The sequence below is a fragment of the Ranitomeya variabilis genome, chromosome 2 (genome assembly GCF_051348905.1).
Source record: "Ranitomeya variabilis isolate aRanVar5 chromosome 2, aRanVar5.hap1, whole genome shotgun sequence".
In the NCBI taxonomy this organism is placed as follows: domain Eukaryota; kingdom Metazoa; phylum Chordata; class Amphibia; order Anura; family Dendrobatidae; genus Ranitomeya; species Ranitomeya variabilis.
In genome coordinates this window covers 194,166,017-194,179,262 of record NC_135233.1, presented here as the reverse complement: position 1 = coordinate 194,179,262, position 13,246 = coordinate 194,166,017, and the positions used below count along the sequence as shown (strand labels likewise).

The window sequence follows — 13,246 nt, the reverse complement described above, 5'->3', positions numbered from 1 at the left end:
CCCCAACGCGCGTTTCACTGCTGCTTTTTCGGGTGGCCGTCAGTTGACTCTTAGGAAGTGTGGTGTTTATGCCACACTATCTGTTTACTGAGGACTATGTTTTTGGACAGGCTGCATATATCTTACCTATATATATATATGGTATTTATGAGGCCACTCTTTGTTATATACACACTTGTGTGGTTATTTAACTCAATATTCTGATTGGGGTATATTGTTGTTTACTTTGAATGCTCCCATTTTATGGATTGCATGCCCCTGCCAGTTTGCATCATCGCTCACTAGACCGATCCAGTAATTTCTAGCTTTTACTATCTGCACTTGTTTGCCCTTTTTTTTGTATTGAATCATTAATAAAGATCTATACTTTTATATAACATTTTTTTGCAATAGTTATTATTTATCTACTATGATCTACTTATAATTAGGAATGTTAAGCTCTTGTTTTTGTTCTTATGTATATCATATAGCTTGTTTAGAGTATTCCTTATGAATATGATTATTACATACTATCAGTTCTGGCATGTTTATATATGTTATAGTGCACTTAGCATAACGGATCCGTATCCGTTCTTGGGTTACTTGCTGCTCCTCAACCTAGTTTGTCTCAAGTCCCAGTCTCTGAGTGTTGAGTGAGATGGAACCGAGAACCTCAGTCAATCTGAGGTGGGCTGCAGAAGACATGAGATATCTCACTAGAACAGTGTTTCTCAACTCCAGTCCTCAAGACCCACCAACAGGTCATGTTCTCAGGGTTTCCTCAGTATTGCATAGGTGATGGAATTAATGCTTGAGGAGGTGATGAAATTATCACCTGTGCAATGCTAAGGAAATCCTGAAATCTTGACCTGTTGGTGAGTCTTGAGGACTGGAGTTGAGAAACTCTGCACTAGAAGAAGAAGGTAGAAGACTGGTGGAGGACACGTGTAGTTGTGTGGAGTACCAGTATCTGTTTGATTCTCTATTTTCACACCATCAGGAGTCCATTCAAAAGTACAAATATTTGGTGGACATCCCCATTATCTAGAGAAAGCGAAGGTTCAGTGTTGTAATAGTTTTATAGCTGAACGGTTTCTCTGCTCGTCTTATGCAGGTGGCTCTTCTGGTGCAGTTCCTGATAGAACATTACAACCTCATCTTTGGACAAGACGCTGCATCACTTTTCAGCAAGCACAAAATGCAAGAATCACGAAGCACAGACGAATTGTCAGGTAAATTGGTAGAAATGCATTAATATTGCTGCATGCCGGTAAAAAACTAAAAATATTAAAATGTGAGACCTGCACAATTGGACGGCAACATTTTCTTCTTTCTCAAATTTTTATATTTTTCCATCTATTGTCTAACATGGTACAAAGATAGGTTTTCCTGGTAAAAACCTAAGGAGTCTTACAGAATATGTGGCTTGGTCTCCACAAGTTTTTTCCAACCCACTAGGAAACAGACCTCCTCATTTTCAATAAATGGTGGCTACTCATTAAGGTCAGTGTGAAGTTCTCTGGGGTCAGTAAAAAGCCCACTGGCGTAAGATGTTCCTCTTCTTAACAAGTGCTGTTCGTGTGCCAGAAATCTATGCTGTGGGCTTCTCGTTCTCCAGACTAGAAATCTATGCTGTGGGCTTCTCGTTCTCCAGACTAGAAATCTATGCTGTGGGCTTCTCGTTCTCCAGACTAGGAATCGATGCTGTGGGCTTCTCATTCTCCAGACTAGAAATCTATGCTGTGGGCTTCTCGTTCTTCAGACTTGGAATCGATGCTGTGGGCTTCTCGTTCTCCAGACTAGAAATCTATGCTGTGGGCTTCTCGTTCTCCAGACTAGAAATCTATGCTGTGGGCTTCTCGTTCTCCAGACTAGAAATCTATGCTGTGGGCTTCTCGTTCTCCAGACTAGGAATCGATGCTGTGGGCTTCTCATTCGCCAGACTAGAAATCTATGCGGTGGGCTTCTCATTCTCCAGACTAGAAATCTATGCTGTGGAATTCTCGTTGTCCAGACTAGTCTGACCTCGGTACCTTAATCTCATCTTCTTCACTCTTGCATTCACATGTTCAGTACAGTAAACCTCAAACTAGCATGCAACATCCTACACTGAAGATGTGACAGTGAAGGAAAGTGAAGAAGATGTCAATCACACCAAGGGGGCGTAAGACAGAACCAGACAGACTAGTCTGGGGGGAAAGAAGCCCTACCAGACTAGTCATTACTAATTTGTATATACTGTGCTATAAAAGTGATTTTCCCTTACATATCAGGAGAGTTTGGGGGCAGTATGGATAGGTCAGAATTCAGCAATAGGGCTGTGAAAGAGACTAGTGGTAATTTGAAGCAGTTGACAGGTCCACAACCCCTTTTTCCTGGTTGGACATGGAATCAATCATCTCCAATGTTGTGATCTGTGGAATGTTGAGGGGTGGGGTGGAAAAGCTGTCGACTTTCTCCACAGGAAGCCACTTTTGTGAATGTTGTCTCCCTACACATCAAGCATAGGGCAGACATATCCTAGGGTTACATACTATTCATCAGGGGACTGATTGACCCATGGAAGCTTCCAGATGCTTTTTTTGCATTCTAAACGTGGATCTTTCAATCATGTTTCATGCACAGAGTGCATGTTTTATCACCTAAGAAGATTGGTAGAAGATAATCCTTCTAATAATACAGATTAAGTAAGAGACACAGCACTGGAATCAGGCCTTTGTCACTATTTTATTCGGGCCCCAGATTGTGACGCATTAAATACTGCCAGATTTCTGATTCCAGTGCTGTGTCACTTACTGGACTTCTTGCTGCAGTTTTGTTAGAATCGCTGTTTTATCTGCTGGATCTCTACTACTCATCTCAAAGTTCAGCTCTGACAAATCTCAACTATGCTACTGATTATGCCTACACTGAGCATAAGCAGAAAGCTGTCAAAATATTGGGGGAGGGGATAGCTGGAGCTCATGAATATCAAGGGCTATGCAGCTCCAGCTCATCACTAAGAAGCCTGGAACAGCTGCCGGACATAAAACAGAATTTTTTTGAAAAGTGCAGCAAAAAAAAAATTGGCCCAGTGTTTCCTTAAACAGAATCTGCCATCAGGTTTTTACTGTGTAATCTGACAGCAGCATAATATAGGGCAAGGAAGCTTGATTCCAGCGATGTCACTTACTGGGCAGCTTTGTGCAGTTTGGATATAATCCCTGCTTTATCTGTTGTAGATGTACTGTAGCAGTGGTCAGAATGCTGAGATGTGTATAACCCCGCACACACCGCTGATTGGCAGCTTCCTGTGTACATTGACAGTAAGCTGCCAATCAGTGGTATGAGTGGGGTCACACAGATTAGCTGGACTGGCCTGCAGTGATAATCTCCTGTTGATAAAACACTGATTGTATTGAAACTACAACCCACAGCCTAGCAAGTCACACATCACTGAAATCAGGCTAACTTGCTCTATATTTTGTTGTTCTCAGATTAAATAGCACACATCAGGTGACAGATTCTCTTTAATAAACACTGCTCAAAAAATAAAGGGAACACTTAAACAACAGAATATAACTCCAAGAAAATCAAACTTCTGTGAAATCAAACTGTCTACTTAGGAAGCAACACCGATTGACAATCAATTTCACATGCTGTTGTGCAAATGGAATAGACAACAGATAGAAATTATTGGCAATTATCAGGACACCCTCAATAAAGGAGTGGTTCTGCAGGTGGGGACCACAGACAACATCTCAGTACCAATGCTTTCTGGCTGATGTTTTGGTCACTTTTAAATGTTGGTTGTGCTTTCACACTCGTGGTAGCATGAGATGGACTCTGCAACCCACACAAGTGGCTCAGGTAGTGCAGCTCATCCAGGATGGCACATCAATGCGAGCTGTGGCAAGAAGGTTTGCTGTGTCTGTCAGCGTAGTGTCCAGAGGCTGGAGGCACTACCAGGAGACAGGCCAGTACATCAGGAGATGTGGAGGGGGCTGTAGGAGGGCAACAACCCAGCAGCAGGACCGCTACCTCAGCCTTTGTGCAAGGAGGAGCACTGCCAGAGCCCTGCAGCCTAGTAGGTGACACATTGCTGGAATCCGGGTCTGTGCCCATCCATAATGCTTATCTCACATGGGATAGCAAAAATCTAGTGACCCATTCCCTTTGACAATTACATCCTGTGGTCATCACTAGTGGAAACATGAGAGTTTACTGGTTACTGTTATACATTGTCCTTAAAAGGGCGGTCTCAATTTATTAAATTGTCAAGTTGTCACATACACACTTGTTGTGACATAGGGTGCAAGGGTTAATTTATCTCCTCTCATTCAATCCAGGACTCAACCTTTGTTGAAGGCTATAAAGTGAGCATAGATCGCACCCTGCACACCTCGTTTACTTAACGCTGCCATCACTCATCAAACACATGGGGTGATGAATCCCCGAAATATGATGTTGTCAGTCAATCAAAAAAGGCCATACACTCTCTGAAAGGCTATGGATTTTTTAGAGCATTCAAGCATCAAACTTATTAAATTTTTTAAGCTTTCATAAAAAAATATACACCGCTTACAATAAAAGATATAAAAAGGTAAAACTAAAACGACATACAAATGTGCAAAACCATTGTGAAGTAAAAAGCTAGAAATAACAGAAAGATCTAATGTTTCCGTCTACAGTTATCTTCTGTTTCCTTGAGGGAAGGAGAAATGAATTATAGATCACACCAGCATAGGCAGTCCCCACATGTGAAACTGATAACTGAGCAATAACAGTTCCTTTGCTCCCTTTAATAGTGTTGGTAGGTAACCAGCATGCGATCTTTTAACTTTAAGTCTGTTGGAGATTTGAAGATATCTGATCTTATGAAGATATACTATATTAATAAATCAGTGCAGAATTTTGCAATTAACGTTTTTGTTTTTGCATGCAACCATTATTTACAGCACAGCTTTTCCACCATTTTCCAGGTATCCAAGGACAAGATTCCTCAGATGAACTCGAATTTGCATCTTCCGACCTGGACAAGTCCAATACGAATTTATTGAAAGATGAAGATGGCATGTTTGATGAGTCTTTGCTATTAGAGGAGAAAGAAGATTGGGATCTGTTTAGTGAAATAGCAGCCTGCTACCAGAGCAAAACAAAGATGGACATCCTAGAATGCTATGACAATGAGCGACTAATTGGTTCTGGCTCTGCGTGCTTCCTGAGTCCATCCAGAGACAGATGCTCTTCAGAACCAAGTGTCTGTATCAGCTCTAGGCATCTTGTCCCAAACCATGAGCCAGTTGCTCGCCAGTCTAGCTGTGATGCCACGATGATACACAATCACATTGATTACATAAATCAGTTAAAGCAACTTCAGCTGGAAAGGCAGAAATTAGTAAATGAAGAATTTGGCTGTACAAAAAACCCTCAGCATGCCTTTTGGAGGTCAACTCAGGCATGTACAATAATGAAGGAAAGAAATCAACAGAAAATGAATAGTTCTAGCAGGTCAAGTTTTTCAAGCCTCTCCTCTACTACCACGTCTCCTTCCGTCTCCTCCTTAAGTTCCTTGGATAGTGCTTTCTCGTTTTGCTCCGAGTCCCCTGTATTCAGTCCCAGTGATGTCTCCTCTCTTCCTTTTATGTTTGGCACTTCAGCCAGACTGCACACACTCTCTCCAGAAATCACCAGAAAAAAACTGAGAGAGTGGCACATACCTATGACTACTCTCTTCGGTGGCAACTCTTGTGACCTTGATTCTTGGGAAATGCAGTGGGAAAGGGATAGTACAGTAAGAGAGGATGATGGAGCCAATTACGAAGCCCCAGTTCACAGTGACATTCCAAAAGTATCCTTAGATAAGGGGTCAAAACAACATTTCACCTTCCAAGCACATGACAAAGAAATTGTAAAAGAACTTAATAACTTCAGAGCTGAAGATGGCCCTGCGGATAGTCATTGCATGCACAAGGAAACTTCTGTCAAGCACATTGAAATCAGAAGGCATGAGTCTTCCAATGATGAGGGTCTCCAGCATTCAATAGTGAGTTTCTTCATGTCTCCAAATATCAAGTCAGCGAAAAGTAGAACTGACAAAAATCTAGACATCGATTTTAACAGTTCCATTTCCCAAAGTCCAAAATTCCAGATTCCGCAGACTGTGTTTTATGGTCAAAACACTCCGCTCATACTACATTCTGCATGTAGAAAGCAACTCCCAGAAGTGGAGATGTTTTGTGGATCGACACAACCCAAACGTGTCATACACAGGGGCCCTACAAATGAGTCAACACCTAATAAGACATCAGAGGACATTTCTACGGTTTCTATAGAAAATGAAGGCAGAAAAAGTGAGCAGAACGCAAATCATCCAAGAACAGAAGAGACCACCAGGGTCAATGCACAAAATAAGACCATAACCTCCTTCAGCCAAAGTATTCGTATAACATTACCATCTTCTGTCAAGAATACTGTGAGGGACTATTTCAAGCACACTGATGCCAAGTCTTCAAGTAGTTCCCAAGAGGTGACTGCGGAAAGTAATATGGCCCAGAATAAAACAGAGAACTGTAACCTCCAGGGTACAGAAGACTCCAGGAAAACACAGGAGAGCGACTATTTGGTAGAGGAATCTTCTGTGTAAAATGGTTGACAAATGCAAATATGTTTTTGTTGTGTAAAGTAGGAAATGTTTCTTCGAAAGAGAAGATTGTACAGAGATCAAGAGGAGTACAATTCTGCTGTACAAAGCTTTCCTGCCAGAACTAGGTTTAATCTACGCATTTGACTGTTGAGTGTGAAGAATCTTCTGGGGATGATTTACTAAGAAATGTATCATAGTTTGGTCCAAAAACAGTCTTTCATGGTTTTCAGCCCATTTACTATGTGTTTGTAAGATGTTTTTCAACATGGTGACCAAGGAGGAAAGTGGTTGGATAATGATCGTGGCTCAAACTGCGATCATGTGAGTCAAATTTGTGATGAAATTTATTGTGAGTTGAAAGTAAGTCAAGAAATTGATGGTGTGAACTTAGAACAGACCGTCTAAGGGTGTGCGACATTTGGCATCCAGCATAAGCGACTTTGATAAATTTGCGACATTTTAAGACTGTCCAGTCCAATGCTCCAATTCTTCAAGACCAGCGATGTTCATGCCATTCTTGTGCTGGAGTCAAACGCTCCTGATTCATTAAGAGGTGCAGGCCTCTGAACAAATCCGAGCGTCTGACAAGTGGTGCGCACCTTCATGCGCCTCGTTACAACTCTTACTGCAGTTGAGGGCGGAGTTGAATGAAATGAATTAGATGAGCCGCTCCTCAGTCCTGTCCCAGCCCGGCCTTGTTTGGCAGAATTGGGTGAATCTGTCGTGGAAACGTCAAGAGTTGCTATATGTTTGTACAACTCTCTGTTGACCGAGACAAAGCGAATTGCACTTTACTGAATCAGAGCTTAAGTTTTCATTGTCTAAAATTTGGATGGCTTAAGTAAATCAGGACATTATAATTTATTACTACATGATATTATTGTTCTACTATCACTGACACTCGGAGGAGTCCTCTTACTGGTCGTATAAGACATTTTTTGATCGAGCAATATTACAGTTACACTGGTTTATGGCTTAACCCAAATACGTCCCAACCTTTCAGCAATCGGTGAATATTGCATGAACTAGTTGTCTTCCATTACTCTACAAATATTTGTTTGGGAATGGAGATGTAGATAGATTACTAGATTTGTCATGCTCCAAAGAGTCCAGGAAATGGGGCCACAGGGTGGTGTTTCAAGCAGATCCCGAAGATGAAAAAGTTCCTGTAAAATTATAAATATTGCCATGTTTTATAACATTTTGATGGAATCTGATAGAAAGACTCCAAATCTTTTGAATTAACAGTGACATAAAGAGATTCTGATGGCTGATACTTGCTACCTGATATAACATGCATCAGGCTGTATGAACTCGGCCCAGTGAGAAGTATTTAATTTCCTCACTTATATAGCACCATTAATTCCACAGCGCTTTACAGACATCATCATCACTGTCCCCATTGGGGCTCACCATCTAGTTCCCCTATCAGTATGCCTTTGGAATGTGGGAGGAAACTGGAGAACCTGGAAAAAACCCACACAAACACGGGGAGAACATACAAACTCCTTGCAGATATCATCCTATTTGAATCTGAGTAAAACATACTAAAGAGAGACAGGCAGATGGTCTCCAGTGGCTTCTCCCCACCCGCTGCCCTGGATTGACAAGTCTCTGCCTACAAGTACAATCCGTGTGTAGTCCAGTGCAGCAGGCGGGGAAAAGCCACTGGAGACCATCTGCCTGTCCATCTAGTTTCCAGCGCAGCTCAGTCACCAGCACCCAGGGCAGCAGGTGGGGAGAAGCCACCAGAGACCATCTGCCTGTCCATCTAGTCTCCAGCGCAGCTCAGTCACCAGCAGCCAGGGCAGCAGGCGGGGAGAAGCCACCAGAAACCATCTGTACATCTAGTCTCCAGCTCAGTCACCAGCAGCCAGGGCAGCAGGTGGGGAGAAGCCGCCGGAGACCATCTGCCTATACATCGAATGTCCAGCTCAGTCACCGGCAGCAAGGGCAGCAGGCGAGGAGAAGCCCCGGAGACCATCTGCCTGTACATCTAATGTCCAGCTCGGTCACCGGCAGCCAGGGAAGCAGGTGGGGAGAAGCCACCAGAGACCATCTGCCTGTCCATCTAGTCTCCAGCGCAGCTCAGTCACCAGCAGCCAGGGCAGCAGGCGGGGAGAAGCCGCCGGAGACCATCTGCCTATACATCTAATGTCCAGCTCAGTCACCGGCAGCCAGGGCAGCAGGCGGGGAGAAGCCCCGGAGACCATCTGCCTGTACATCTAATGTCCAGCTCAGTCACCGGCAGCCAGGGCAGCAGGCGGGGAGAAGCCCCGGAGACCATCTGCCTGTACATATAATGTCCAGCTCGGTCACCGGCAGCCAGGGCAGCAGGTGGGGAGAAGCCACCAGAGACCATCTGCCTGTCCATCTAGTCTCCAGCACAGCGCAGTCACCAGCAGCCAGGGCAGCAGGCGGGGAGAAACCAATGGAGACCATCTGCCTATACATCTAATGTCCAGCTCAGTCACCGGCAGCCAGGGCAGCAGGTGGGGAGAAGCCACCAGAGACCATCTGCCTGTCCATCTAGTCTCCAGCGCAGCTTAGTCACCAGCATCCAGGACAGCAGGTGGGGAGAAGCCACCAGAGACCATCTCCCTGTACATCTAGTGTCCAGTGCAGCTCAATCACCAGCAGCCAGGGCATCAGGCGGGGAGAAGCCACCAGAGACCATCTATCTGTACATCTACTCTCCAGCTCAGTCACCGGCAGCCAGGGCAGCAGGCGGGGAGAAGCCCCGGAGACCATCTGCCTGTACATCTAATGTCCAGCTCGGTCACCGGCAGTCAGGGCAGCAGGTGGGGAGAAGCCACCAGAGACCATCTGCCTGTACATCTAGTCTCCAGGGCAGCTTGGTCACCGGCAGTCAGGGCAGCAGATGAGGAGAAGCCACCGGAGACCATCTGCCTGTCCATCTAGTCTCCAGGACAGCTTGGTCACCGGCAGCCGGGGCAGCAGATGGGGAGAAGCCACCAGAGACCATCTGCCTGTACATCTAGTCTCCACGGCAGCTTGGTCACCGGCAGTCAGGGCAGCAGATGGGGAGAAGCCACCGGAGACCATCTGCCTGTCCATCTAGTCTCCAGGACAGCTTGGTCACCGGCAGCTTGCAGATGATGTTTTTCTCTGATATGCCGCAGCATCTTGGAGTCGGACATACCGGGCTGAGATCACACAGCCGGGGCCGGCTCACTGCTGCCTGCGGATCGCGCTGCTTGTATCAGCTGTCAGGTTCCCTTTAAAGAGAATCAGAATCGAGCTGACAGAGTTTCCAACTTCTCACCTTCTGTGGAAACAAGTAATTTGTGAACATTAGTGCATTATTGGCCGTAATACTGTATACTTGGGAACATGAATGTCGACAATGGTTTGTGAATGTGATTAGAAAGAAGTTATGGTAAAGAGTGATTATCATCAACCCTCAAGACTTTATGACTGTGACAATCGGAGATTACCTGGATATTTACAGTGTGTTTACGTTATAGGTTGTTGTTGCCAGATGGATTTATTATGAAGTGTATCAATACATGAAAGCTAAATTATGACAATTTCTGACTTTGAGCCTTAGGCTGCTAAAAGAAGACATTTCAGCACTCCTGATTTCTGTAAATAAGAGTATTCTCCATAAAATGTGGTATAATCTCTTCTTAGAACTTTTCCTTGTACGCTCCTTGCGTTTATAAATAAATTGACAACTGGGTGTGACTAGTTGTGGGTGTGTCACTACATGATCCAATGTTGGCCAATCAGTGCTGAAAGATTTTTGACAAAGGAAATGGTAATAACCAATTGTCAGTTTATCCAAATATAGCAGCCGATCCTGCTGCCTGCACCGCGGGAGGCATGAATATAGACTGGATCTTTCATTACAAATATATATCCGTAGAGCTCTCCCTCCTCCGGACCCCTGGGCCCCTGTGATTTCAGTAGGAGGCTTTTCTGTCCAATTCTGAAGCAGACATTTTGAAAGTGGCAAAAATTATTTTGTGATCCCCCTGACTCCTTGTCTACAAAGATGACACCCTCTTCGATGAGCAACATCTTCGATACCATGAGTCCATCAGAGGCGGCATAGTGTATGGGGGCAGTTTGGCTACTAAGAGACGGGTCCTTGTAGGGGTTATCTCAGTAGGAAGCCCGAGGAGCGCGCTGCTCCCAGTTCCTGGCTGCCTGCATTGCCGGGGCGGTGCACTCCTGGAGATTGACAGTTCAGACCAGCGGCATGGTCGCACCTCTAGTCCAAACTGCGCTCCCTCTCAGGCTGCAAGATTATACAGCTTTGCCTCGGAAGCACGAGAGACCGAAAACTGGTTAAATCCAGCATTCACATCTGCTTTATATAGGGGCAAGCAGGCTGAAAGGCATAGCCCCTGCTGCACCACGTGCTCCTTTGCTGGGTAACTGATCAGGCCGGGGCTGCAGGTTGGCTTGTAACTAGAGATGAGCAGATGTGTAAAAGTTCAGGTTCGTCGGGTTCGACCGAACTTTAGTCCAAAGTTCGGTTCAGGTATCAGAACTGTACCTAGACTCGAACCTGACCCAAACCCCATAGAAATCAATGTGGACCTGAACATTGGAGCTGGAAAATCTCAATTGTAAAGATACTGGTTTTCACAACCACTTTGCAAATATATGAACCCTTTAATCCAGATCATAGTGAACAAGTGTCCGTCATCCAGACACAACAATTCGGGAGTCCTGGCATTGCGGCCTCTTAGCAGTGTTAGGAAATATCTGCACAATTTTGTGGTCACGTAAAGCAAGTGATATCGGGCATGGATGGCATGACAAACAGTGCTGTGGGATTAGAGCAGTGGCACAGTATTATGGACACTGCAATAGAGGTGTGATGAGAGTCCAACTGAGAGCATCGCTTACAGGGGAAGTATCAGCCGGAAGAATGACATCAGGATTTCATTGGAAAGGGCGGTTTTTATGTTGCTATACAGATATAATAAGAATGCAATTCCCACTGTAGTCAGTCAAGCAGTGACAATACGTTTCCTGCTTCCACAGCTCACCGGCCAGCTTTGCCATGTACGCTGTGACAGGATGAGAAAAGTCATCTTAACATTACTTAAAGGGGCATTGTCAAATTTGAAAGTGGTCTCCTATCCAAACGAGGGGATGTCACTTTTTTTTTTTTTTTAGAAAACTGTAAGTTTATTTTAAAAATTACAACGTGCAGCCCCGTTCGTGACACACCACTGGAATAAGGATCTCTGCACCTACATTATACTGTTCTTAGATTAGGTGGCAAAACCTGACAAATTCCCTTCATAGAGAATCTGTCACCAAGTTTTTTCCCCCCTTACCTGAGAGCAGCATGATGTAGGGGCAGATACAATGATTCCAGTGATGTGTCACTAATTGGGCTGCTTGTTATCATTTTAATAAAATCAATGTTCTCACTCCTGCAGAGTCAGCAGTGCTCTGAATGCTGAGCTTTGTATAACCCCGCCCACACCACTGATTGGCAGCTTGTACACTGTGTATAGTCAGAAAATTGCCAATCAGTGATGGCGTGGGGTTATGCGGAGCTCATACATATAGAGGACTACATGCAGCAGGTTTACTAGTCCCCTAGTGATAATCTCCTGCTTCTAAGGCTGATTTTATCAAAACTGCAGCAAGCAGCACAGAAAGTGACACATCGCTGGAAATCAGGGTCTCTGTCCCTACATTATGCTGCTCTCAGATTAGGTGAAAAAAAGCCAGGTGACAGATTCCCTTCAAGACCCGCACATTTCAGAGACTGCAACTCAACAGTCGCCATGAAACCAAAGTTGCTGCATTTCGGAAAGACCAAATTTACCCTCGTTACTTGCGATTGGCGGCCTGACCTTTCCAAACTTCATGATCTGCAGAATTAGTCCATATTTCGTGATCTTCTGGCTGCGGGTTTATTTTTACTGTTATTTTATATAAGACCCATCACCCTTCTTTTTCCCTTTCACCACTATGTAAATAAATTGCTGATATTCTCCACGTGTCAGACGCACAGGAGGCGCGAAGATTCATTGCGAATGTCATTCCCAGGGAAAGGAAAAACATTGTCTAATCATTCTCCTGGGGAATAAATGTAACGTAAGTGAGAACGTGTTTACAAACAGTGAGAAGTTCTGTGCGGCGTTTCCCACCGTGTCCGGGCAGCGTCCAGACTAATGAGCCGGAGACACCGCTGCAGATGGCGATGTGTCCGGGGCGTAGCGAGGCGCCGAACCCTCAACACTTAGGCTTTAAGGAGCTGTACATAGTTTTATCTGTTTCACGTTTTTATTCCTTTTTCACAGTTGTCTCGACTTTAATAAAGTTAAATAGATTCTTCACTAATATATGGCTGTGTGTTATTCTTATATTAATGTTATTTATTATTATATTCCTAGTATTTTATTATTTATTGTTACTTTATTATTACATTATATTAATGTTATTTATTATTATATTAATATTACATTGATGTAACTTTATTATTACATTATAATTATATCCATGTTATTTCTTATTATTATATTATTATCTAATAATTATAATCTTAGGATAGCCATGTAACAGAATGCAGCCGCTCCTCGGCTCTACTATTCACTTGTCGTAAACTCCGCTAATTCAGTGCACAAATAACATGCACAATGTGCTGCT

At 44.1% G+C, this 13,246-nt stretch overlaps 1 protein-coding gene across 1 annotated transcript in view; it reads left to right on the top strand.

The window, feature by feature from the left end:
• The window catches only part of LOC143804857 (uncharacterized), a 185,922-nt gene extending 172,982 nt beyond the window's left edge, over positions 1–12,940 (top strand). The window contains exons 14-15 of the mRNA XM_077283368.1: positions 1,094–1,211; positions 4,941–12,940. Of these exons, the coding sequence (XP_077139483.1) occupies positions 1,094–1,211; positions 4,941–6,604 (1,782 nt within the window). The 3' untranslated portion in view covers positions 6,605–12,940. The remainder of the gene's footprint in view (positions 1–1,093; positions 1,212–4,940) is intronic.
• Positions 12,941–13,246: the final 306 nt, after the last annotated feature.